The sequence below is a fragment of the Equus asinus genome, chromosome 29 (assembly GCF_041296235.1).
Source record: "Equus asinus isolate D_3611 breed Donkey chromosome 29, EquAss-T2T_v2, whole genome shotgun sequence".
In the NCBI taxonomy this organism is placed as follows: Eukaryota; Metazoa; Chordata; class Mammalia; order Perissodactyla; family Equidae; genus Equus; species Equus asinus.
This window is the reverse complement of record NC_091818.1, coordinates 35,168,203-35,193,486: the sequence shown is the minus strand read 5'-3', so window position 1 is coordinate 35,193,486 and position 25,284 is coordinate 35,168,203. Positions and strand designations below refer to the sequence as shown.

Here is a 25,284-nt window from a genome sequence, read left to right as displayed (position 1 = left end):
ATAAAATGGCCATAATTTCCTGTCATAAATGCTTTAATTTAGTTTTCAAAACAAACAGTAAGACACAAAAAAATAAGTTAATAAAAAAGTTCAGCTCCAAATGAATTTTCTGTGAGACTCTACATGTGTCTAATACGTGAAACAAAGTTCCATAATAAATTCACTCTTCCTAAACAGTACAGTTATTGTGAGATGTCACAATAATTCAAAACGAAATTCTTTATTTTCAGCACTATTCATGTGGAAAGCATTCTGTTGTACCTGTATTTCCAAATCTAGGTATTATAAACTATTGGTAGAGAAAAGCTCCCTTAAATAGACATTGTAAACAGAGTTGGGCCAAGTTACTATGACGAGAGAGAGAGACAGACAGAGAGAGAGAGAGGGAGAGAGATATGTCAGATTCTAGAAAGACCACAACTATGAGAACAATTTCCAGAATGAGAACTTGAAGCAACTTTCCAATCTTCCCTGAATAGAACAATCATGAACTAGTTAGTAGGTATTCTAAGTAAAATTTAACCTGTCAGTATAAATCAACAAAGACAGAGCTACATAAATTAATACATTAATTTTAAAGATATAATTACATATAAAAGAACAATGTCTGAAATACAGTAAGAATTCTGAGCAATGTTAAGTATTATCTCAGTAAAATACAGAACATCTATTGGGCTTTGAGAATGACAGCTAAATTTGAAGTCATTCTCCGTTCCCAGCATCAAATAAGATGCCTTATTTGAGATGGTAACGGTAAGGAGAGGTGAAGTCTGAGTTTCTTAATGTAAATTACAGAGCCCCAATATCATAATGCTAATCAGCCAGCTGGTTTTCCTCTCAGTTACTTTACTGACTAGTTTTAAACATTTATAAATATACGCAAACACGGAGGGAGCAACACATTACTGTTTTACAAAATTCTCAAGCAAAGCAGCCCAATAAGAAATGCAGATAAATGATTCCCTGAGCACCATGAAATCACAAGCTGCAGATGCTTTTTGTTTTTCTTTTGCTGAGGAAGGTTAGCCCTGAGCTAGCATCTGTCTCCAATCTTCCTCCACTTTACATGTGGGTTGCCACCACAGAATGCTGAGGAGCGGTGTAGGTCTGTGCCCAGGATTCAAACCTGCAAACCCAGGCTGCCAAAGCGGAGCATGTGAACTTAACCACTGCACCACCGAGCCAGCCCCTTAAGTTCTATTTTAAAGCTACTTCATAACTATAGTTGAAACTGGAAACAAACAAACAAATAGATATATGTATCCACATACACATATCCCAAGCTACTAGGATAAATATCAACTACTCCAGTCAAAAGATGTAAAACAAATCACAACTCTTTATAAATATTAACTGCAAGAAAATGGGTTGTTTACAAGTATTAAACTACAATAAATATTGTGCATTTGTTTAAAACAATCAAAAGCTCTTTAAAACATAATTTGTTCTATTACATTAAAACTTTTATTTGAACGATCTAAATATTTTATTTCAATTAATTATTCTAATTCATAAATATTTAAATCTAGAAAGAAAGAAATTATCAACAGCATCATCCCTCTTTCTTTTCAACTATTCACTTCACTGGTGCAAATTTTTCTTCTCCTAATGACTACAGAAGAAAGTTATTTCTGAGTACAACTTTGGTGCACAAAGAGATCTTTCACTTAAGTTAAGAATTAAAGATTCCCCAACACCTTTCACACTTCTAGAAAAAACGTTGTACCAGAAGGGCCAACACCCAAAAGCCAAATAAAGAAATAAAAATCAGAACAAAATATACTTTCTTTTTCAGACCACAAAATACCAGTGACGTTTCTTCAAATAATGTTCCCGAAATTGAACATTTTCTAAAATTCCAAATAAAGTTATGAGTTGAAAATTTACTTAACAACCAAGTACTCTGAGATCTCATTTCATGTTTGCTAATAATATTTTTAAATAAAGTTCAATAAAAATATTTCCTTAAAAAGTAAACAAAATTTCACAGTCCTCATTTTGTATAAAGTTGTATGGGTTATATACTGTATATAACCTACCTACTTTAAACCAAAAATATTTCTTCTAAAAATACAGTCTGATTTTGACCCACGCAATTTAGACTTTAGGACTGCTGAAATGAATTTATTTCACAAAGCTCAAAAATTTCTTAAAGTAAGTTTTATTTCCAATGCCTACATGTTCTTATAAGGGTCAAATGGGGTATACAAGTTGACAAAAGTATAATGAATTTTCATGTGTGCCCCATGAAAGGGAGGGACAAATGAAGAAAACTAATTTACTATTGTGTAATTTGATCTTCACACAAAGATATTCCTAAACCTCCTTTTAGATAAGAGAAACCAAGGCCAATGTAACATGAATGTTCAGGAGCTGGACGGCAACGGGAACCAAGGTATATCCACCTGCCATGTACTGCCCTTCACAATTAATTAAAAAATAAAAAAGACGTGTAAAGGCTTTGGGCATGCCTTAGAATTTTAGAGTTTTGAAACTTTCTTTTTGCACCAAGAAAAGCTGGTGATGGGGAGGAGGGGGGCGGCGGCAGTGTGTGAGGGCTGAGAGCTTTTAAAGAAAGAGACTGAAGCAAAGCTAAAATGTGATGACTGAAATAGAAAGTCCAGCTCAGAGAACTAGGCAGTCCCTGAAAAAGAAAAGGAAAAACCCTGGGTTTTGAGAATCCTGGTTGCAGAGCAATTCCAGGTGCTCTGAGAAGAGCAGTTTTGGCAAAGATCTCAATCCAATACCAAGTTTAGAGGCCTGATTAAAACAAACAAAAAACGCCCTTATTTTTCTGGAGACTGAGTGGAGGATACAGGAGTGGAGAAATGCCAGAGCTCAACCCTGGCGTGAGGGTGGGAGAGGGCAGAACTTTCCTGAAAGCACAAGAACCCCAGAGCCTAGGATGGAGGAAAGTCTTGATGACTGGAAAGGAATTATGAGGCCAGTGTATGAGAGAGATACAGCATTGCTCTGAACTGAAGTCGAAGTGAACTATTAACACGGGTCATGACGCAAAGTCTCTTCCAGCCTTCCATTCCACGACTCTAATGGGTGTAGTTTTTGTATCTCAAGATTTACTTGCACTGTGGCAAAATAATGGGACACTGTACAACTTTGATCCTCTGTGTAAACAAGAAATTATCTGACAAAAGTAGAGATAAAAATTTATCTAGGCATCATCTCTTTGAGGTTGTACTGGTGGCGAGGGAACAGAATATCCCTTCCATCGCAGATGACACCTGATTAGAGGTCCTCTCTGCTCACCCCAACTAAACCAGATGTCTTTCTCCTTGCCTCCTCCCACCCCAGTCTCTTCCTATCCTCTTATCTTGCTTTATCTTCCTTTGTAGCATTTTCGCCAATCTGACATTATGTATTTCTTTACTGTCTGCCTCTCAACACTAGAAAAGCTCCCAAGAGAGGAGGGACTTTGGCTGACTGCTGTATCTTGCACATTGAATAGTGCCTGGTATGCAGCAAGTCAACAGTAAATATCTGTTAAATGACTATCTGAATGAATGTGGGAGCCAGCTATTGGACTTGTCTACGATAAGCTGTGGTAGCTTCCATACTTCACAGAATCTAATATTCCATTAATTTTAAGATGCGCCACTATTTTACAAGCCACTAAAAAAAGAGAAAAAAACTGCTAATTATCACAAGAGTCCATCAACTCTAAGAGGCAACTTGATTTCAGAAATATTAAACTGTGAAAAAATTGTTACAGAATTGGTAACACAACATATCCTAGAGTGGCGTGTGAGAGCCAGGCCTTATTGTCTCTACCATGCTTTTCACTACTTGCAAGTACAGAACGTTTGCCCCTTGCCCGACGCGGACTTGAGCTCCCGAGGGCAAGGAGTCGATGCTGTTTATCACTGTCGCCTCAGCCCCCAGAGCAAGATCTGGTACACGGTAGACGTTCGCGAAGTATCTGACGAACGAATGTAGGAATCTATGTGTGAACCCCTAAAGGAACAGCTTAGGAGTTGGGGAAATGATTTTGAGGGGCCCTCTGTAAGATGAGGGGAAGGAAGGGGGAAGCAGTATAAGGAGAATGGAGGAGAAGAATTAGGAGTCAAAAAAACAACGATTTTTCAAGAGAACTTTTGGCAAGTGAGCATGTTTTTGAGATACATCTCCTCCTTTCCTTTCCGGCCCGGAGCACACTTACGGAACCTTCCTACAGAGTCAAGGTTCTTATATGTTCTTACAAACACATATGAATTTACATTTTAAATGTCCTTTCCATTAAAAAATATCTATTTGCTAGAAGTCACATGTGTCTTCTATACATATAAAGATAAAATTATTTCTACTACTGAATCTTTTAACTGTTTCCAACTCTTTTCCCCTTGTAGGCAAAAGATAATTTAGAATCTATAAAACAAAGTTACTACTTATACTTGATAACTAACAATCAATAGTGAAAACCCAGCAGACAGTTTCTTACCTGCTGTTTATTGCCTTTTCTTGTTAACATGACAAACGGCATTGTGTCTGCAGACTCTGCTTCTCCCTCCCCACCACCAAGTGGGGGCCCTTTCCTGAGCTGGCTTTTGAGGTGCAAGGGAATAGCAACATCGAGTTGGTGCACTTTAACAGATTCGCCACTTCGTTGCTTAAAGACAGAGATGAAAAGAATATAAATACTCCAAGTTATACATGGATATATGTAAATATAAATTGCAAACAATTCATTCAGTGCTATATTACTTAAAATATAACAATCATTAGAGCCAGAGTGATCTTTCTGAAACGCAAAAGAAACCATGGAGTCGTCCCCCACCCCTAACCCTTACATGTGGCTTGGAAGAACTATGTGATTTGTCTCCTGTTTATCGCTCTGGACTCTCCCAGGCCCCCAATGATGTAGGTTCTACCAAATTTCCCTGTACCTCGAGTGCACCGTGCCCTTTCATTCATGCCCACAGCACACATCTTCCTTCATCATTATCATGTACCATAACTGCCTGCTTGTCTGTGAGAATCCCCCACCAGATTGGCAGGGTTCATCACTATATACCTTTTCCCTGGTGTTCTCTGGTAGTGCTTTACACACAGAAGGTGTTCAATATTTAAAAATGGAACCTAGTAACGCTCAGATTAATTTCTTGTTTGTTAATACCAACGTTTTTTAACATTCACACTGGATTTATCAACCAATTATTTAAACAAACCCTCACTGAAGACTTACTGTGTGTTAGGCTTGGAGATATTGATACTAAAAACAGTCTCTATGCTCAAAGAACTCATAAACTTGTTAAGTGAGAGAAACAAATTAATTATGATTCATCCAAGTATGTATAACCTGTGTTTGGGGTGGAGCGACTACAAATGCCTGGTTGGGAGGGGGTGGGTGCTAAGATTTCATGAAAGGTTAAATACAAATGGGACATCTGAGAACGTTAACGACTTCATATGACTTCGTCCAAGCATGTGGTGAAAGGGCAGCTTGGGGAATATGGAGGGAATTTAGGCAGGGGAAGAACAGGTGCAACACAAGGACATGAAACAGCATGGTTACATTTAGGGAACTGCAAAAACTTTTCTGTTTGATGAGTGGAGGAGGAATGAAGGAAGAGCTGAATATGATTCTTCAAAGCTAAGCAGGTAATGCTGAAAGGCCATGAAGGTTTTAAAATTGCTTTACTACAACTTAAATTCACAATTTAAATATAGGCTCCATATTTGCAAGAGACTTGCAAATCAAGCAAAATGGTAAAAAAGGTGTAAAGTATAGTTTCCTTGTTTTTGATTTCTAAGTTCCAATTTGTTGAATTTGTCTGAAGTTCTCCCAGGTTCATAAGATTCATAGACTTTTTACTTAAAATTTGAAAAGATCACGTTATACAAATCCTGATTTGTAAATTATCTTTTTCCCCCCAATGGCAAAATTAACAGACTCTCTATAAATTATTTAAATACAAAAATGCATTAGCAAGTGTGTCTGTACGAATGGCTCCAGCTACCTCCCTCTGTCCCACTCCAAGACGCAACAAATACTAAGAGGGCATGTTCTTCTAGATTTCTTTCTTACATACATGAGCATACACATATCAACACAACTAGACACTATGCATGTTCTTCTATCCTAAACATACATGTTTTTCTTCTTTTTGATTCTACATCTTGGGCATCTTTCTAGCTGAGTATATACAGAGCTAAATATATGGATATGTCCTTATTTATTTAATTGGTCCTCTACTGACAGACAGCTTAGACTTTTTTCCTATTACAATGTGCCATCTTTGTATAATTTCATGCACTTGACAGAGAATTACGAGGGATAAACTTTTAGATCAAAAGGCATGCCCATTTGAGAGGTTTACTAAATTTCTCTCTAAAAGGCTGAACTTATTTACATTTACCAAATGTAGATATTTACCCACACTTAACCACAATGGGTATTATCACTTTTTAAATCTTAATATCTCATGATCTGGTAGAAAGGCTTGTTTTAATTTCCTTGTCTTTTGATTACCAGTGAGCTTTAACATGATTTTGTCTATTCTTTCAACCAAAAAAATTGGGTTATTCATCTACTCTCACTGGTTTGTAGGATCTCTTGGTTTAGTATAGACCTGTGCTGTGTAGGGTATAGATTTTTTTTCCTGGTTTGGTATTTCTTAAAGTTTCTTATGGCATTCTGTGCTGGAAGGCAATAAAGCAAAACGGTTGAAAACAGACTGCACTACTACTAGCCATGCAGCCTTAAGCAAGGTTTTGTCTTTCCAAGCCTGCTTTTTCAACTAAAACACAGGAATACTAACAGTATCTGACGGCACTGTATGAAGAATAAATGTTAAGTCTTAATGCATTGCCCAATTGTCTTCACAATTAGTAAGATTTCTGATAGATTTGCAATTAATTCTGGTGCGTAAATAAAATAGAAATTCAGATTTTTATTGACTATTTGTTGAATAATTCATTTTCCTTCAAATAATTTGAAATGTTATCTTTATCATACTATTAAACTGCCATGTTTTAGGTCTATTTTGGACTCTCCTCTGTTTCATTAATCTATCTATCCTTGTGCCAATCTATTATTGTATGTTTAAAAAGTTTTAATATCCTGTCACACATTTTCCAGAAATTTCCTAGCTATTTATTCTTACAGATGCTTTTAAGAATAATTTTGTAAGTTCATTCTCCATCCATCTCCCTGTTCTCCTCCCCACTCCCCAAAAAATTCTCCTGGTGGGACAGAATTAGGATTGCACGAAATTTAAGGACTTGATTTATGGTACTGATTTATGATACTGCATCTTCCTATGACAATTTTATCAAAGGAAGAAACTCTGTGCTTGTTTGCTTTGGGTATTTGATAATGTTTTAAAATTAGTGACTAATACAGAAGTTTCTTCCAGTGCACTAAAAACATCTGCAAAAATGTGGATTCAAACATCCCCCCTCTCTGATCGTATCTTCCCACCCCTCCAGCTCGTTTTTTCAAAACTCCCAATAAGGAACAATTATCGGGCTTTATCAAAAGCTTCCATTCTTTTGACTTCATCAGCTTTTCTACCTTATTTCTAAATGCTGGAGTTCCTCAGGGCTCAACCCTGGACCTGCTTCTCTTCTCTCTCCACACTTTACACCTACGTGGTTCATTTATGGCCAAGGCTTTAAATATGATCCAACAACCACTCCCTTTATGTTCCTCTTCTGATCTCCAGACATTCCCATTTTGACACCTCACAGGCTTCTCAAACTTAGCACAGCCAAAGAGGAAGTCCTGTTCACTCTCCCCTTGATTCCTGTCACAGAGCCAGCGGCCCAAACTGCGTGTCATCCTTGACTCCTCTTCCCCCACGCACCCCTATCCAATCAAGCACCAAATAAACCCAGTTCATTCTACTTCCTAAACGGTTTTCAACTCCAGACTTCCCTCCAGGTGCCCTGCCACCAACCTGGGCAGACGACCCTCGTCTCTCACCTAGATTGCCACGTCAGCCTTCTAAGCAGTCCCCCTGCTTCCAGTCTTGTCCCAGCCTGAACTACATCCCCCCAGGCCCGGCCACTCAAAGGAGTCCCATCGCAGTCATCCACTCTCCTGCTGCGCCATCCTCCTGCAGACTGGGCTCTGTTAATCCTGGCCTTCTTTTAGTTTTCAAACATGACAAGTTCTTTTCTGCCTCAGGACCTTTGACACATTGTTCCCATATTCTCCCAATTTTTCACCTAGCTGGCTCCATTTTACCTGTCTTGTCTAAAATTCATGATCTCAGAGAAGCTTTCCCTGATCATCCTATCTAAAAAAGGTCCTTCCTTTCCCTTCTACCACAGCATTCTTTTAGTTCCTTAATATTTATCACAATTTGAAATTATGTATTTGTTTAGTTGTTAGATATCTACTTACCCCATAAAATGACATTCTCTAAGGCCAGGAACCAGGTTTTTATTTACTACTTTATACTAAGCCTGTTGCACAGTGCTAGGCACACAGTAGATCCTCAATAAATATTTACTAGAAAATGAATGACCGAGTAAAATGGCTACTGACTCATGTAAGATAGGAAGTTTCATTAAGAAGTAAACTGTTTATTACCAATTCAAAGGAATTATAATGATTGTTTTATTTGATGATGTGCTCCTAAATGATATGAATCTAAGATTTATTTCATAAATTAAGAGCTTTCCAGATGAAGAAATTTTAATATATGTAGGAAGAAGCAAATTGGCTTAAGATATCTATAATGCTAATTTGTACATTATTATAGCTTTTGGCCTTGGTAGCATCAATAAAAGTAAAATCCACTATTTCTTCTCTAAAAGATTACTCTATCAGCATATAAAGTTTCTAAAATAGCTTCTCTCTTAAAAATAACTCTCCTCTTTCAACTCTGACCCCCTCGAGCTATCTCCCCATTTCTCTTCCCTTTCTAGTAAAACTCCTCAAGAATTAGCTATGTCTGTATCCAGTAATTTCACTTCCTCCTTTCCCATTCTCCACTGAACCCACCTCACAGGGCTTTCACCCCATGATGCCAGAAAAGCACTCTTCTCAAGTCACCAAAGGGTTTAACGACAGCTATATACAGGGCTGAAGTAAACAGCCTGTGGGATTTTATCTCTAACTATAGAAAAACATAGTTATTCTACATTACTGGGACATTTAAGAAAATGTTAGATAGGGCTTTTTATAAAATCCAGTGTATTAATGTCATGAATACATTAAACTAACATTTATTTAAACATCAAATAACCAATATTCCTCTAAATGTTTATATACAAGTTATGCAAATTATAAATCAAACTTAAGAATTTACTAAACTAAAATTTCCCCAAATATTTATCTTCTGCAAAGTTTGACCCCCAAACAAATTGCAAGTAAAGGGTTTTAGAAATAGAGATACGATTTAAAAGAGAAAAGGCAGAGATTGGTACAATAAAATTTACTCTAAGTCTTATATTTACTACATTTTTTCCCACTCTATCTCAAAGAAACGTGCAAATCAGGACGTGGGACGTAAGAAGCACTGGCAGCTGCAAATTGTATACATCAGGAAAAAGCTGCTGCAGAGAGAGACTGTGGAGCCCCTCCTATTAACCAGAACCGAATGTGCCGCAGCATTTTGTTTTAGTAGCTGCTCTGGAATAGAGCAATATTTAATACCTGAAGATTTTCCAGCATCATCTTATCCAGGGCTTGAATGAAGTCCTCGTCTTCTACACAAGGCACATGCTTAAGTCCGCCACCTTTAATCATTACCTCCTTATTAAAACAAAACAAAAACAAGAAATCAGACCAGAAAATTTAACGGTAATGTTTCGTATGGCAGAACCTTTTTGTATTGATAACCTATTCAACATAACTCAAGGAATGACTGAGTAAAATATATAGCATTATTAAATGTTAAAAGAACTTGTTAATAAAGAAAAGTACTTCGAAAAGAAAACAAATTGAAAATAAATTTCCAAAAGATATTTTTCAACAATCACAAGAAACAAAACTCCAGTGGCTAAAACTGAAATACTATGAAAATGTTGCACAATTTCAAAAAAGCAAATTTTCAGCCATACATACGGTATTTTCCTCATCAGTTTCGTTCTCCTTGTTTGAATCTGTAAGGTAATCTGTATTCTCTTCCTCTTCTTCCTCTCCTTCATCATCATCATTATCAGAACCCTCCTGAAATTGTTTAACATTAAGAGAAGATTAAAACATTTTGAAAAGGGCTACTACATTTTACCCGCCTTAACAAGATTTTACAACTCTTGTTTAATTGTTTGCTCTTCTCAAGTCCCAGTCTTTTACATAGTCTGCCTCAAACAGCAGGGCAAAGTCAGCGGGCTACATTTACGACAGCCCAGTACCTGAAAACCCGTTTCACTACTTTCCACTGATCTAATAATACAAAGAGCCTTTGTAGAAACTCTTCCTTGAATTCCATAAGGAATGAGTTTTTCTTTTTTTTTTTTTTTTTAAAGATTGGCACCTGAGCTAACAACTGTGGCCAATTTTTTTTTTTCTTTTTTCTGCTTTATCTCCCCAAATCCCCCCGGTACATAGTTGTATATCTTAGTTGCAGGTCCTTCTAGTTGTGGCATATGGGACACCGACTCAACATGGCCAGACGAGCGGTGCCCTGTCTACGCCCAGGATCCGAACCAGCGAAACCCTGGGCCACCGCAGCAGAGCACAAGAACTTAGCCACGGGGCCGGCCCCAGGAATGAGTTTCTTGAACCCTCTGTATTTTTATCTTCTGAAACTGAGACTGAATTTCTCAAGTTGTTCTTTAATATCCGTCTAACTCTGCAATGAAGACCAATAAACAGTTCAAATTTGACACTGTCACCAGGTGAAAGCAATGACACTACATTTTATACAGCACTTCAGTTTGGAAGGTGCTCTTACATACTTCATTTGGTTTGCTCTACCCAATTCTGAAGAAGGAAGGATAAGCTTTACTCTCCCCACGTTTATACAAGAAAAAAACTTAAGGCTCAGAAAAGTTAAGTGACTTGCCCAAGGACACACTGCTTATTAAGCAGAAGAGCCAGCAGTCCTGATCTCCCTTACTCGTGGCTCTCAAGTACTAGTTGTCCCCAGTGTCCTGTCAGTAGCTCCATCTCCTCTTCTATTAGTCACAATTCCTTTCCAAACAGAAGACTGCGCAGAACCCAAGTGGATTTGCAAACGCGTGCAAAAAAGAAGCACACCGTGATGCTCCTTCTGTGTATCCTTCCACCTCCAACAACACAATTCACTCTAAGTGCCATAAAAGTTTTAAAAAAAAAGACTACACTAAACCCAGCTGCTTCTCATTGTACCAAGAGAAATCATGTGAATGAGAAATCCTAAGAGAAAACAAATGATGTAAATGTTACATTTTTAGTATACATAGCAATTAATCTCAAAAATTCAAACTGTATTATTACTTACTATACAGACATTTGGAGACTTCGAGTTTCTAAAATGGAAATGTTTTGGGAAAGTACAGAAATGCATTAACTTTTTTTTGACATAACTCTATAATTCAAAATTAAATTTGCAATAGAGATGCTCTTAAATTTGCCCTTGAAAAAATTAATCATTTATTAACAGTTAAAAGATACTTCCTATTCAAAAACTAAGTTAGACTAAGCTAAAATGCATTAACTTTTCCCCCTCGATCTTCCTTTTTGATATTACTCAGGCAAAATAAAGTGGGTTAACTTTGAAGTTAAAATGTTGAACAAGAATTTCATTTGTCCTAATCCCACTATACATTGACATAATAACCTGTGAGATTAGGAAGTCACTGGCCACAGAATCCATGCTGGCTAAGTAAAGCACAAGGACAGCATAGGACAAGCCAAACTGTCTGAGTTCAAACAGTGGCTCGCCACTTACGAGTAAGAGATCTTGGGCAAATTATTTAACCTATCTGTGCCTTATTTTCTGACTCTCATAGGGTGGTATGAGAAATGGTAATACAAATACAGTGCTTAAAACAGGGATCATGAATAATGAATGCTTGATAAATAATTTATTGCTATTACATAATAAATTTTATACTTTGTTAAATTATATAAATGCTGCAGGAAAACAGAATTTTAGCAAAAGAACATTTACTTAATCTTTAAAGTCATCTTTGATTTACATAGCTGATATTGAGGAGAAAATATTCTGGTTGTAGGGTGCTAGGAATAACTTCAAAGGGTCATATGGAGCTTGAAAGAATTGCAGACCAAGATGAAAACAGAACAGTACAATCTTTCTGAAGAGTGGAACCCTAGCCCTTTTCTTTCTCAGTTGAAGCAAATATTGGTAGAGTATCCTACATTGCTCTTATTACTTTATATAATCAACCCACCTTCTCTCTTTAAAAATTGTTTCCTCTCTGTTTGGAGAGCAGTCCTGGGAAGGGGTTGTCTTGGGTGGGAGGAGAAGTAAACTATTCCAACTTCATTTCCTTAAAGTAAACCACACCTTTTACTTCTCCTCCCAGACAAGGCTCATGAATCAGCCAGTTGAACATTTTGTTTTTCCACTTAGCAAATACACATCTATCATGCATAATATTCACTTTACAACTGGAAAAGTAAGCAATGGTTAAAAATACTACTGTCAAAATTATAAAGTTCACTTTTGAAAAGGAGGAAATGCATTTAAAGGAGTAAATATAATACATTACAACTCTTCAAATGAGAAATTTATAGGACAATGAGTCACTCTTTAATATCACATTTACCAAGGATGTTTAATTTGTTAGACTGTTTACCTAATTAACACAGTAGCAAAATTAGAAGACAGCCATAAGATTATTCTGAAAATACAAAATGGAAATACTCTCTCATTTCCTTTTGTCGTTATAAAATACTAAATAAGCCAATTTAAATTGTACTATAGAATGTTTCTCTGACAATCTCATCTTTTAAAAGAGCAATATAATGTCCACTATTATATGGAAATCAATTATAGGAACATATTCCAGTTCTAAATTTTTCTCAGTTTATTTATATCTACTTTAGGGGAGTTCTCAGGTTGGAAAGATAAAGTGCTGGCACTACTGTATCGTGCATCTGAAATGTGCTAAGAGAGTAGATCTTAAAAGTTCTCATCACAAGAAAAAGATCTGTAACTAGGTAAGATGATGGGAGTTAACTAAACTTATTATGGTGATCATTTCACAATATATACGTATAACAAATCACTACACTATACACTTAAACTAATACAACGTTGTATGTGAATTACATCTCAATAAAACTGGGGGGAAATAACAAAGACATAAAGGTACATTTGCAACACCTACAAATGCTGGCCACTTATAAAAACTGCACATTATTGTTTAGGCTGCCTTTTACGAAATCATTCATTTTTAACTAACAGCAAAACTATTGTTATGTTGTGAAATCATACAAAATGTTCAATAACAGATGCAGACCTTCAGGTCTAAAAGAAACACAGCCTTCGGGATTTTCACTTCTAACTGTAGAAAATTTTAATTACTTTAAATTATGGGTCCTTTTTGTTTTATGTTAAACGGATTTTTAAAAAAATCTATATATGAATCTTATGAACACTTTAAATAATTAACATTCCTTTAAACATTAAACAACCCACATCCTCCAAATACTCTTTCTATTTGCTCAAATCAAAACTTAAAAACTCAAGAAATTCCATTTCCCTAAAACATTTAAATTTTGATTACAAATTTAAACTTTTTTCAGTATTTCATTATAATCACACTTCTAAATTATCACACTCTCCTAAATGCTTTTTAGCACCCATGGAACATAAAAAACCATACACATCAAATTGTAATGGTAACTATAAATTTACACTTACACTAAAATAAGTGAAAAAGTACTAATTCCACGGTTATATTTTATTTTCATTAGTATCTTATTGTTATCCTGATCCATCCTGCTTTTTGTTTTTTCTCACTTTCTAATTTAAACATATACAAATATAGAGAAAATAGCATAATGAACCCTTACTTACCCATTACACAACTGAACAAGTATTAGCTCATGGTCAGTTTATAGTTTCTTCTATATCCCTAAACTCATTCCCCAGCCTACCTCCAGCCTATGAAGCAAATTCCAGACATTCTATTATTTTAGATGGAACTTTTAACACTCAAGCAGGTTTAGAAAAAAAAAGTAAAGAATTAAAATTATTAGGTTGAACCTATGAAAACGACATTTTGGTAGGTGAAAAATGGTAGAACAACAATTTCATATGCTCTGGCCTAAGAGAATCATAAAAACAAAAGGCCATGTCAATTATTATGGTATATGATGAATTTCAGATATCATATGTCATTAGATCTGGGAGAAATAAAGCAAAGTTCATTAATATCTAGTCAGTAATTTTGTTTTCATAAAACCGCCAGGTTAAAAAGTCCATACTCGAAAGTAAGATTAAGATACATAAGAGATCAAGCAATTTTTTTCTTCAAATTGCTTATTAGATAAAAATCCTAACCACAACGATGGAGACAGATTGTACTTTTATCCAAACTCACAGAACGTACACCAACAGTGAACCATAATGTAAACTATGGATTTTGCTGACAATGATGTGTCAATGTAGGTTCATCAATTGTAACGAATGTACCACTCTGGTGGGGGATGTTGATAATGGGGAAGGCTGTGCATGAGTACAGGGTAAGGAGTATATGGGAAATCTTTGTATCTTCCCCTCAATTTTGCTGTTAACCTAAAACTGCTCTAAAAAATAGTCTTAATAAAAAAAAAATCCTATGATCAATATTTTCTTACTTTAAAAAACACCTTTAATTAATCCAGGGGTTTTATGACAAATATATACTATTAGTTACATTTACTAGAATGAAGCTAAGGGGAAGGGGCCAGCCCCGTGGCTGAGTGGTTAAGTTAGTGCCCTCCTCTTCGGCAGCCCAGGGTTTGCCGGTTCGGATCCTGGGTGCGGACCTAGCGCCACTCATCATGCCATGATATAGCAGCATCCCACATAGAAGAACTAGAATGACTCACAACTGTGTACTGGGGCTTTGGGAAGTACCAAAAAAAAGAGGAAGATTGACAACAGATGTTAGCTCAGGGCCAATCTTCCTCACCAAAAAAAACACAACTAAGGGGAAGATCTTATTTTCTTATTAAAGAAAATCTTGGCTCATGTAATCAAGATACTGTTGCACAAATGTACCTATTTGCTATAAATAAAAGTCATCACCTCTTCCTCTGGTTCATTTACTTCACTTTCATTTCCAGATTGTTCTTCTGTTTCAGCTCCTCCTTCTTCTTCTTCTTCATCCTCTTCAAGATTTTCTCCTTCTGTCATAGAATCTTTTGAATCTTTGTCATTTACTAGGCCTTGAAATGAGAAGTGAAAGAATACATTAAAAAAAGATAAAGGCAAGTTTTCAATATTATACCACTCCATTTAAAAGTACATACTAAGATAACTCAACAGCCATTTTCTCAGAATGATAGTAAAATAAGAATAGCATTTACAACTATCTTGAGAAACATTTAAAAACTAAACAAGACTTTCATTTCAAATGGAACACTGATACATTTTATAACCACCAGCAAAAAGAAAAAAACTATATATACACACACACATATTTTTTTCTTTTCTTTTCTTAGAGCTTCAAACTGTTTATCTCAGTCTCCGATGAACAAAGGCAAGAAGCAGCAGCACATAAGGTGCAGCCTCAGGTGTAGAAGATGCAGCATCAGTCACAGTTTTTATCAAATGATATCTTAGGAATCTCCGAAAGCTCAAAGATGTAAAATTATATCACTTTAATGGAGAAATAACACTTGGCTATCAATGTGAATGTCTGCAAATTAAGACTGAGGGAAGGAGGCAAAGCTATATGGTGACACACCTAACAGCTGTGTCACCACAGAGCTTTTTTTTCCTCAGTAACAGGATTCTCCCCCTAAGGGAATTCCCTGGCTTGAATTTGCTTCCAACTCCCCACGGCGTTCATCCACATTTCACTGCATCATCACTTCTGCATTACCATTTGAATCTCAAACTACTCTATTTTCAAGATGCACACAATATGGCCTTATTTGATCTGACTCCCACTGTTCTCTCCTAATCCTCTGCCTGTAGTGAGGTCAAACTCTTACCATAAAGCATAGTACCTTAGGACCTTGCTCATCGAATACTCTTCTCAGTACAGAACATCCTGCCATACGCACTTTCAAATGCTAGACATTCTTCAAATTCAGTCTAAGTTTTACTTCTTGTATCAACTCACTGAATACTGTAATTCATTATTTTTTTCTCCTACTTGCTCCTAAAGCACTTGGAGAATTTATCATAGCACTTTACATTTAAGGATATATCATGTAATATATTTTCTAACGATTTCATAAATGTTATGTCAGACTATGAGACCCTTGAGGACCAAGAACTTGTTTTATATATTCAAAACTTATCAGAGGCCATATATTGATAAATACACAGTAGGTGTTTAGTAAATACTTCTTTATTTACAGAATCTTAGGCAATCAGAGCAGAAACAAACTTCAGTGATGACATGATTCAACGTTTTCATTTTGTGAGGAATACTGAAGCCCAGAGAGTTTGAATAACTAACCCAACCAATAAAAGTAAAAAATTACTTCAGTGTCTTAAGTCTAAGCAATTTATTAAGGACTGACAAAAATCTGGAAGTACAAAGTGATTCAAGTAGATACCTTCCAGTTTGGAAACAAAAAAACTGAAAGAAGCCGGATGAAGCTCAGAGAGGTTTATTTTAAAAGAAAAATAATACTGAGGGAAAAAGTTGGTGCTGGAATTGAGATTCCATTAACTTAAATATTTTCTACTTCTTATTTCTTATAGATATAAATACAAATTATATATATGTAAATTTTATTTATAGGGACTTTAAGAAGCAAAATATTAGACTGTTATTTAAGTTATTAAAGGCAAAAAATTTAAAGTCAGAATTGTATAAATCTAAGCATTCTCAGTAAAAATATCACAGTGGTGATAAACTCACATAGCATGAGATGCCATGACACCTTTGTTATATCCACTTAAAACATGCATCATCAGAAAACTATAATGTATATGTAGCTTTGTTTTGACAGCTATACTTCTAATTTGTAAGGAAAATACATATTATTTCAACAGATTTTCATTTGCATTGCAAGTTAGTTTCAAAGACAATTTATAAATGTAATTTGCATTTGCTAAACTGTATAATAACTATCCAGTTCCTGACCCCTAGGACACTGTCAATTAAAAAAAAAAAGTATATTGGGGAGCCAGTGGTTAAGTTCACATGCACTGCTTCGGTGGCCTGGGGTTCGCCAGTTCAGATCCTGGGAGCAGACCTATATGCCACTCATCAAGCCATGCTGTTGCACCATCCCACATAGAAGAACTAGAAGGACTGACAACTATGTACTGGGGTCTTAGGGAGGAAAAAAGAACCAGAGGAAGATTCGCAACAGATGTTAGCTCAGGGCCAATCTTCCTCACTAAAAAGCATACCTTAAAAGAAAAAACAAGTCTATATAAAGGACACAAGGATAACAAAGTACAATATCCAGGCAGTAAAATATTGAAACGTGTGTGTCAGAATTAAGTGTACCTGGGGACTGAAATCAAATACTGTTCTCTTGAATCTGAGCTGCTTGGTGCCTCAATTTTCCTGCTCATAACAGAGATAGTAATAATTGTAATACTTCCTTTCAGATTGTTTTAATTTATATTTCTTTGCTTACCAGACATGCTGAGGATTTCCCTCACATACTCAACACAACAGAAAGAGCAGAGTCTTTGAATTCTGGCTTGATTAACCTAGAGTTTTGATTTGGGCTTTTCTTAACTAATTTGCCAACTATGAATAACACTACCTCGCTCTATCATTCTGGCAAACAGGTAGAAGCAAATAAACACCAACTCTTCCCTGCCCTCTTATCTGATTATGTCACATTCACTTATCTTTTGGGGTGTTCTATTTTATTATCAATTTGCCTCTGCTCTTTTTGTAAATGATGATAAGCTGGCAAGGAAACTATTTTCACTTTAATTTTAATTTTCCATTGTATTAACAGTTGCAAACATCCAAATCTGTCTACATATGTGTGCTTTCTGTAATCATTTTAAAGTTTGGGAAAATTAACACTTCTCCAAATACTTGATAATCAGATCTATTTTTAACTTTTAAAAAATAAATATTTAACTCTTTAATCCATCTGGAGTTGAATGATATAAGATGTGATTCTATACCAGTTTTCCTCCCAAATGCTCACCTGTTGCCCTTATCCTATTTTTAAGATCACTAGTTCATCATATACAAAATTGTTTGCATTTAACTGGGGCTACTTCTGGGCCTTTTATTCTATCCTACTGATTTTATTTCTAATTTATGAAATACACTCTTTTGCTTTATAATGTAATTTCCTCATATGGCTTCTTCTCTTTTTTCACTTTTATTTCTCTCATTTCTATTCTTTACATTATAATACTATCTTGAACTTTCAAACCAGAGCCAAGTAATATTGCCTATTACCATTTTGGTTTTGTTCTTAAACCTAAAGAGAACGTCTTAGCCAGTAACTCTATTGTTTTTTTTAAGATTTTATTTTTCCTTTTTCTCCCAAAGGCCCCCAGTACATAGTTGTGTATTTTTAGTTGTGGGTCCTACTAGTTGTGGCATGTGGGATGCCGCCTCAGCACGGCTTGATGAGCGGTGCCATGTCCGCACCCAGGATTCAAACCGGCAAAACCCTGGGCCACTGAAGCAGAGCACGCGAACTTACCCACTTGGCCACGGGGCTGGCCCCCAACTCTATCTATCTTGAGAAAATCATGATACAAACAAAAATAACACAAGAATGTTATTTATAGTGGTGCAAAATTGGAAATAACCTAAGTGTCAACAACGGACTTAAGTAAATTATGGCACATTCATAAAAAGAAATATATAACCAGTTAAAAAAAAAAGTAAAGATTTAGAAAATATTTCATGTCAGAAAGAAACTTCCTAACATATTAAGTAGCAAGAAAATCCAGTTATAAAACTGTAAACACATGAAAAAATTTTAAAAGAACAGGAGAAAATATATCAAAATGTTAACACATAATCCTTGTGTATAGAATATCAGTGATTTTTACTATCTTGGTAGTTTTTCAAAATTTCTGCCATGAATATTTATTACTTTCAATAAGCTTAAAAACGATTTGAAAAACATGAGGGGCTGTTTTTAGTGTTTTCTTGTTAACTATTATGTTACCATTGGGTTGCTATAAAACTAAAATGAGATGATGAATTTGCAAAGTGCTTGAAAATAAAACACTATCAAAGGCAAGATATTATATTATCTTATGGGTTTATGGTTTCATCAACAGGAAATAGATTTAATATAGATTTATTCATGTACATCTTCTTCCTGATACTTAGACTCTAAACAGGAGGAAAATGGGACAACTTAGTAGCATACTGATTCTAGCTGCCACCATCTTTAGAGTTTCACTTGTAAACAGTAACCTATTTTTCCCTTTCAATATTCTAAACAAGGACAGACTTCTTAAAAGAAGCCTGAAGTCCTTTCATTCAACCCTTTGGTCTATAAAGGATAAAGCACACTGCTCTTTTACTGCTACCAAACTGGGTGTCAAACTACATAGAGAGTACCACTCATGAAGGTTTTTGGGAAACAAGGCTAAGACTGAACTATTTCAAAGCATATAAAGTAAATGAAATGAGTAAGTAGATAAATAAGCACTTTGTTTGAAATGATCACTTTATACAATTTGAAATCTGAAAAGAAAAAGAAAGTAGATAATTTGGGACAAAGTCGACAGAATAAAAAGAATCACACAGGCCTTTACGGGGTGAGTAGTAGGAAAAGTTAACAGTTACAAAATCGGGAGAAGCTTTAAAAACAATGCTCGACTAGATAACAGCAACCATATTCTCCAAGAGAGAAGTTACCTTTGAAGAAAGAAATCCTATTAATAATATACTGGATGTAATATGAAAAATAGTTTTAGAGGAAAAACATCACAAACGTCTTTGCCATGAAAAGTGGTTCTTCAGATATGCAATGCAGTAACTTATACAATTATGTAGTACCTGGTGAAGGCAGGATCACTAATGACAGACATGTGAGTACCAAGTTCTAGCAGGAAACAAAATACTAGCTTAACAGCCTGAAAACATACGTCACTTTGAAATGACAATAAAACATTCTAACAACTATTGGCAAGTAAACCAGATTGGTAAGGCTACACTTTGTTCCAGTTATTTCCAAGGACAAAGTGTGCTCCTACTATCCCCTATGGGAGCTGTTCAAGAGCTGACTCTTCTTCTAGAACCTCAGATACTGAGAAAGTAAAGAGATCAATCCTCCCATAACACACGTTTCTCCTATTTTCTCTAGTCCTTAGAGAGAGACAACTCTCCCAGCGACTAAGGTCTGAAATTCTGGAGGACAGTTCCAAACTCTTAACAGGTACTATGCCCCTCCTACAGCGTCTGGCCTGCACTGTCTCAGGAAAGAAGGCTTGTTGAAAATATATACTGTATATATAAGAGATGCTTTAATCAAAAGTAGATTTTATATTAGCAACCAAAAATACTAAAATTAAGGGAGGCTAACAGGATTGTGTTTTTCCATCACTATCACTCAAGTCTTACATGACTGTTTTCCTCCAATTTGGGATTATTTAATGAAATCACCCAGATCTTACCTAACACTAGTATGTAACACTCAATGTTGAAAACAGAAAGTATACAAAAGTAAACTCTAACTGATAACATTATAAAGCAATTCCTGGAAACAATCTGCCAAATATCACCTCCATTTTCTCTCTGTAATTAATTGCTTACCTAGTTTTATTAAGAATTCTCGTTCCAAGTCTTGTACCTGCCTGATGGATTCTTCCAGAGAATTACAGAGTTTGATCTTTGGTCTTAGCAGTTCTAGTGTATCACTGATCATGTAATCTATGTCAATAGGAAATGGATGGTCTTTTGTCCAAACCTCCAAACTTTTCTTCCACCAAACATAACGCTGATAACAAACGAAAAATAAATTTAGCTATAAGAAATTAATAACAAAAATATTTTAAATAATAAGTATTCTGATGTTACCCTAGTTATAATAACTAAGCTAAAAAGTTACACAAGACACCTATCATTTTTATTAATGGTCAACAGCAATGATCCTATTTCAATTATTTCCCTCCATTTATACAATTTCTAGGCCATTTGGTGACTTTAATTTAAATTTTTTTAATTGTAACTGTCATAAATCTTTTTTTTAAAGGCAAGGAAAAATTATAAATAAAATACCAAATAAATTTTCAGGTACTGAAACACGGCAGAAACCCCACTCCCAAACCCCAAACTGGGTTTAAATATTTAATTTCACAAGAACAACCAGATTCAAAGCCATAGTTTTGATAAATTTTCATTATTTTCCTTATGCTACCTGCTTTGGTTTTTAAGAAAGTCAATTAAAGTATCTGAAAACATAGTGTGTGAAATATACGAAAATCATTAGTCAGCAAGCATTTATTGAACATCTACTGTGTATATGGCACTTTTTAGGTATTTCCCCTCTCTTCTCTTAGCCCAGCTCCTTCCCTCTATTTTGTACTTGTAATTCATAAGTTCAGATTAACTAAAAAGCATAACCAAGAATTTACTTGTATATAAGCAGGTATTCCTCTGGGTGCCTTACTCTTCCTCCCCAGTTTCTTCTAGGTCCTTGCTACGCAAAGCATGGACTCACTGGGAGCTTGTTAGAAACACATACTCTTAGGTCCCCATCCTAGACCAAGTGGATCATAATCTGCATTTTAACAATATCCCCAAGTGATGTGGACGCACACTAGAGCTCACAGGTGATCCTTTCCATCTGGCCTTCTAACACTTAACTGGACACTCTATGTTCTGGGCAGAACACACTGACCTCACCCTCAGGCCTCACTCACTTCTTACTCCCATTCCCTAGGTTTAGCCCTGCTACACATTTCTGCCTGTTAATCAGTGTGGAAAAGTCTTTTGTCTCTTTCTGCTCCTGGATATTTCTGAGTGGCTCTGTTCTCTCAGCCTGGGATGTCAGAGTGAATGCAAACAAGGATACTCTTCTGAAAGAGATTCTACTGTGGATGCTGACAGTTACAGCTGACATTCTGCAGCAAAATTCCAGTTTTCAATACAGGCCATTCTCAACTTAAGACAGTCTTTACATGCAAGAGGGAATCTGACTCTCAAATCTCCAAAACTCCTCTCCCCATTTTTGGCTCATCAATTAAGAAAATGAAGGAGTAACATGTTGTCCTCGATTGCAAGTGTTAGTGGTCATAGAAAGTTAACCAACTGCTCCTTCCCCAGAGTATTTACCCCCACTTAACCCCAGCCACTATGTGGATGTGTTTTTGATACCTCAAGTTGTAGTTTTAAATTTATTTTCTTCACCAACACTAACAATAGATTATATAGAATGGAATGATCATATAGAATTGAATAGGACTAATGGTGCTTTATTTCAGTAAAATCTGGAGAATTCGACAGTGAGCTCTTCACCCTAATAAGTACTTGTGACATTGTACTTTATGAGAAACAGAGATTCAGTTTCAAACAACCAACCTACGAGCCAACTTCTGGAACACCAACTTCACAGAAGTTGTAGAATTGTTTCTGTATTTGTATCTGAATTTAATTTACCCTGTACTTGCTCTAAATCAGAACGTTACACAATTAAGTGAAATTAAGATAAGAAAAGTACAACCTAAGAGTTTACCAATGAATGAACAAATATTTCTTTGTGTTAAAAATATTTTCCCCAGTGATAGCTTTTCTAAAAAAAAAGTTGAATCATTTAGAAACAAGAATTTTACATGTAAAACCAGAACACAGGTGAGTGAGAAGAATGCACCCAAATGTATAAAAAAATCACAAGTAATTTAATTCATAAGTTAGTGTACCAAATACCATAATCCACAAAGTACTGTACCAAATTTATAAACTGTACCAAAATAATTCCCCAAATTATCAATCATAAAAGTTACAATGCAATTACAATGTTTATATGATAGAATTCACCATATATTTTTAAATCTCTAAAGCACCCTTGAAGGAAGAATAAATCTAATGTAATCTAACTATGAACATATTTTATATATATGAATGCTAAGGCAATTCTTCTCCAATATTTCTGTAACAGAAGCAATGCATTAAATGATGCCAAACTGCATATTTCAGTTTAAGTACCTGAAAATATACAAGGAAGCAATCGAGTTTTCTTTTACTGGAACCTCTGTCAAAGTACTGGCCACAGGTATCCAAAATAGTGCACACTAGTCTAATTCTGAAAAGATGCTCAGGAGGGTCCAGTGAACTTGGAGAGCCATCAGGGTTAACACCAAATGAAGTAAAAGAATACAGAGTTCTAAAAATAACAGCTGATTCCACCATTCGGTAATTATAAAGTTCCCCTAAGAACTTGGCACTGCTGATACGTCTCTGATTAAATTTAGGTTGATTAACCTAAAGAAAAAAAAACAGATTTCTATTAAAGAATAGTAAAGTATTTGAAAAGAGGTAAAATTCCCCTCTGTCACTTGACAATATCGATTACTGAAAGAAAACTGAACAAAGAAAAAATAACGGGCTCTTTCCTTCTTTTTTAACAAGGTCCTCACTTCTGGGAATCCTTTTTCTCTAGGAAATGGCTATCTTTAAACAGCTTTAACAAAAAGAACATGTTAAATGTGAAATTTAATATTAAGCTATCATTAAATGAATTGATAGCTTACAAAACAGTTAAAATGTAATTCTCCCTATCGGTCTCCCACAACTTATTTTCTCTCTAATCCATGAATTAAGGAAATAATAAGCTTATAGAAAGAGGGAACTGCTTACAGAAATTCTTATTAAATGATTATCAATTCTCCTAATTAGTAAACTGACAGATTCCTATAACCTGAGTCCCCAAAGTGACCCTGAAATAATAAAAATTCACTAAACTCTTCCAAAATAAACTTAACTGGACTTGAGAAAAAGAGGCAAAAAAATACCCCAGCATTAGCCTGAGAGATGACTAGGAAATCTGATACAACAGAGTTTATTAAGAAACCACTAACTCCAAAGAAGTAATAGTAAACAATGTATGAGGAAAGGAAGGTTTTCAAATTATTATTTTTCAATAATAGGATTTAAAAGTTGTTTAAATTCTCTACAAACTCCACTTTGATGACTTTAACAAAGTCCTTGTTACCTCCATTCCTAATCGAATATCTTCTAAAACTCCATCCACAACATGGATTCCAACATCCTCTTGGTAGAGCACCAGTCCTGCTAAGAGGTTGGCTACACAATGAATACTATTATATTTCACATTCCAGATGTTTATCATACAACAAATAACGTAGTCTTTCACTTCCTGGTCCTGCCAGGGCAACTTTCGCATCTGTCTCAAAACCTAAACGAAAAGATTTTTGTTTAAATTAACTAAGATAAGCACATAGTAGTCCAATATACCCAATAATACAGATATTTTATTATGATTGTGCAGTAATAAAACTTTTCAAATGGAAAATACCTTTACAGATCCTCTATCAGCCTCTTCATGTCAGAGATGAGAAAAACAAGATTTTTCTTAATTATTGGCAAAATTTATTCACATTTTCCCTACATCTTTTCATAATGCCACAAATTTCCTGGAGTTTCTAAGTCTTCAGTAAAGCTAACACTATTTATTCATGTACTCAGGTCACTGAAAGAAATACTCAAGATTTACCAAAAATAATGTTTTCTTTCATACGTCATTTGACGTAAATAATCTCAGACACTTCTTTTTATAAATCAAAAATTTCCAATAAACAAACACAAGATCAGTTGGTTAAAAGATCACTTAGATGAGGGATATGACATGAGAACTGACATTTCACAGCATCCTGTGTAAAAGGGAGGACAATCAAAGCACTTACTTCAGAGTTGGCTGTGGGGATTAGACAAGTTAAAACATGTGATGTATGAAGGAAAGGATCTGGCACATTATAAATACCCCCTAAATGTTAGCCATTGCTACTTCAAAAACACTACTGGTAATGAGATAATCAGCAGAGCTCTACCTATAATCAAGTTCTTTCTATTTTTATCCAGAAAGAAAATGGATACTATTGGCAGATTGCAAAGTCTTCCTTTTATCTCCACTCTGTGCCCAAAATCCATCTTTCAAGCACTAAATTTGTTCTCTGAGCAGCTTCACTGGGAATGTTCATGTCCTCTCAATTGCATAAGCATTCCATATTTTTCAAACTTTTAGGCAATTTTAAAACAGCTCTCAAAATCCTTATTGTTTTAAACAATTAC

General features: G+C 35.3%; 1 protein-coding gene across 2 annotated transcripts in view; it reads right to left on the bottom strand.

The window, feature by feature from the left end:
• The window catches only part of UPF2 (UPF2 regulator of nonsense mediated mRNA decay), a 110,998-nt gene that overhangs the window by 12,113 nt on the left and 73,601 nt on the right, over positions 1-25,284 (bottom strand). For both annotated transcript variants that reach the window (XM_044761932.2, XM_044761934.2), the window contains exons 13-19: positions 24,188-24,391; positions 23,182-23,457; positions 20,791-20,974; positions 15,156-15,295; positions 10,034-10,138; positions 9,623-9,721; positions 4,457-4,624 (exon numbers count right to left, since the gene is read on the bottom strand). In XM_044761932.2, coding sequence (XP_044617867.1) covers positions 4,457-4,624; positions 9,623-9,721; positions 10,034-10,138; positions 15,156-15,295; positions 20,791-20,974; positions 23,182-23,457; positions 24,188-24,391 — 1,176 coding nt within the window. The remainder of the gene's footprint in view (positions 1-4,456; positions 4,625-9,622; positions 9,722-10,033; positions 10,139-15,155; positions 15,296-20,790; positions 20,975-23,181; positions 23,458-24,187; positions 24,392-25,284) is intronic.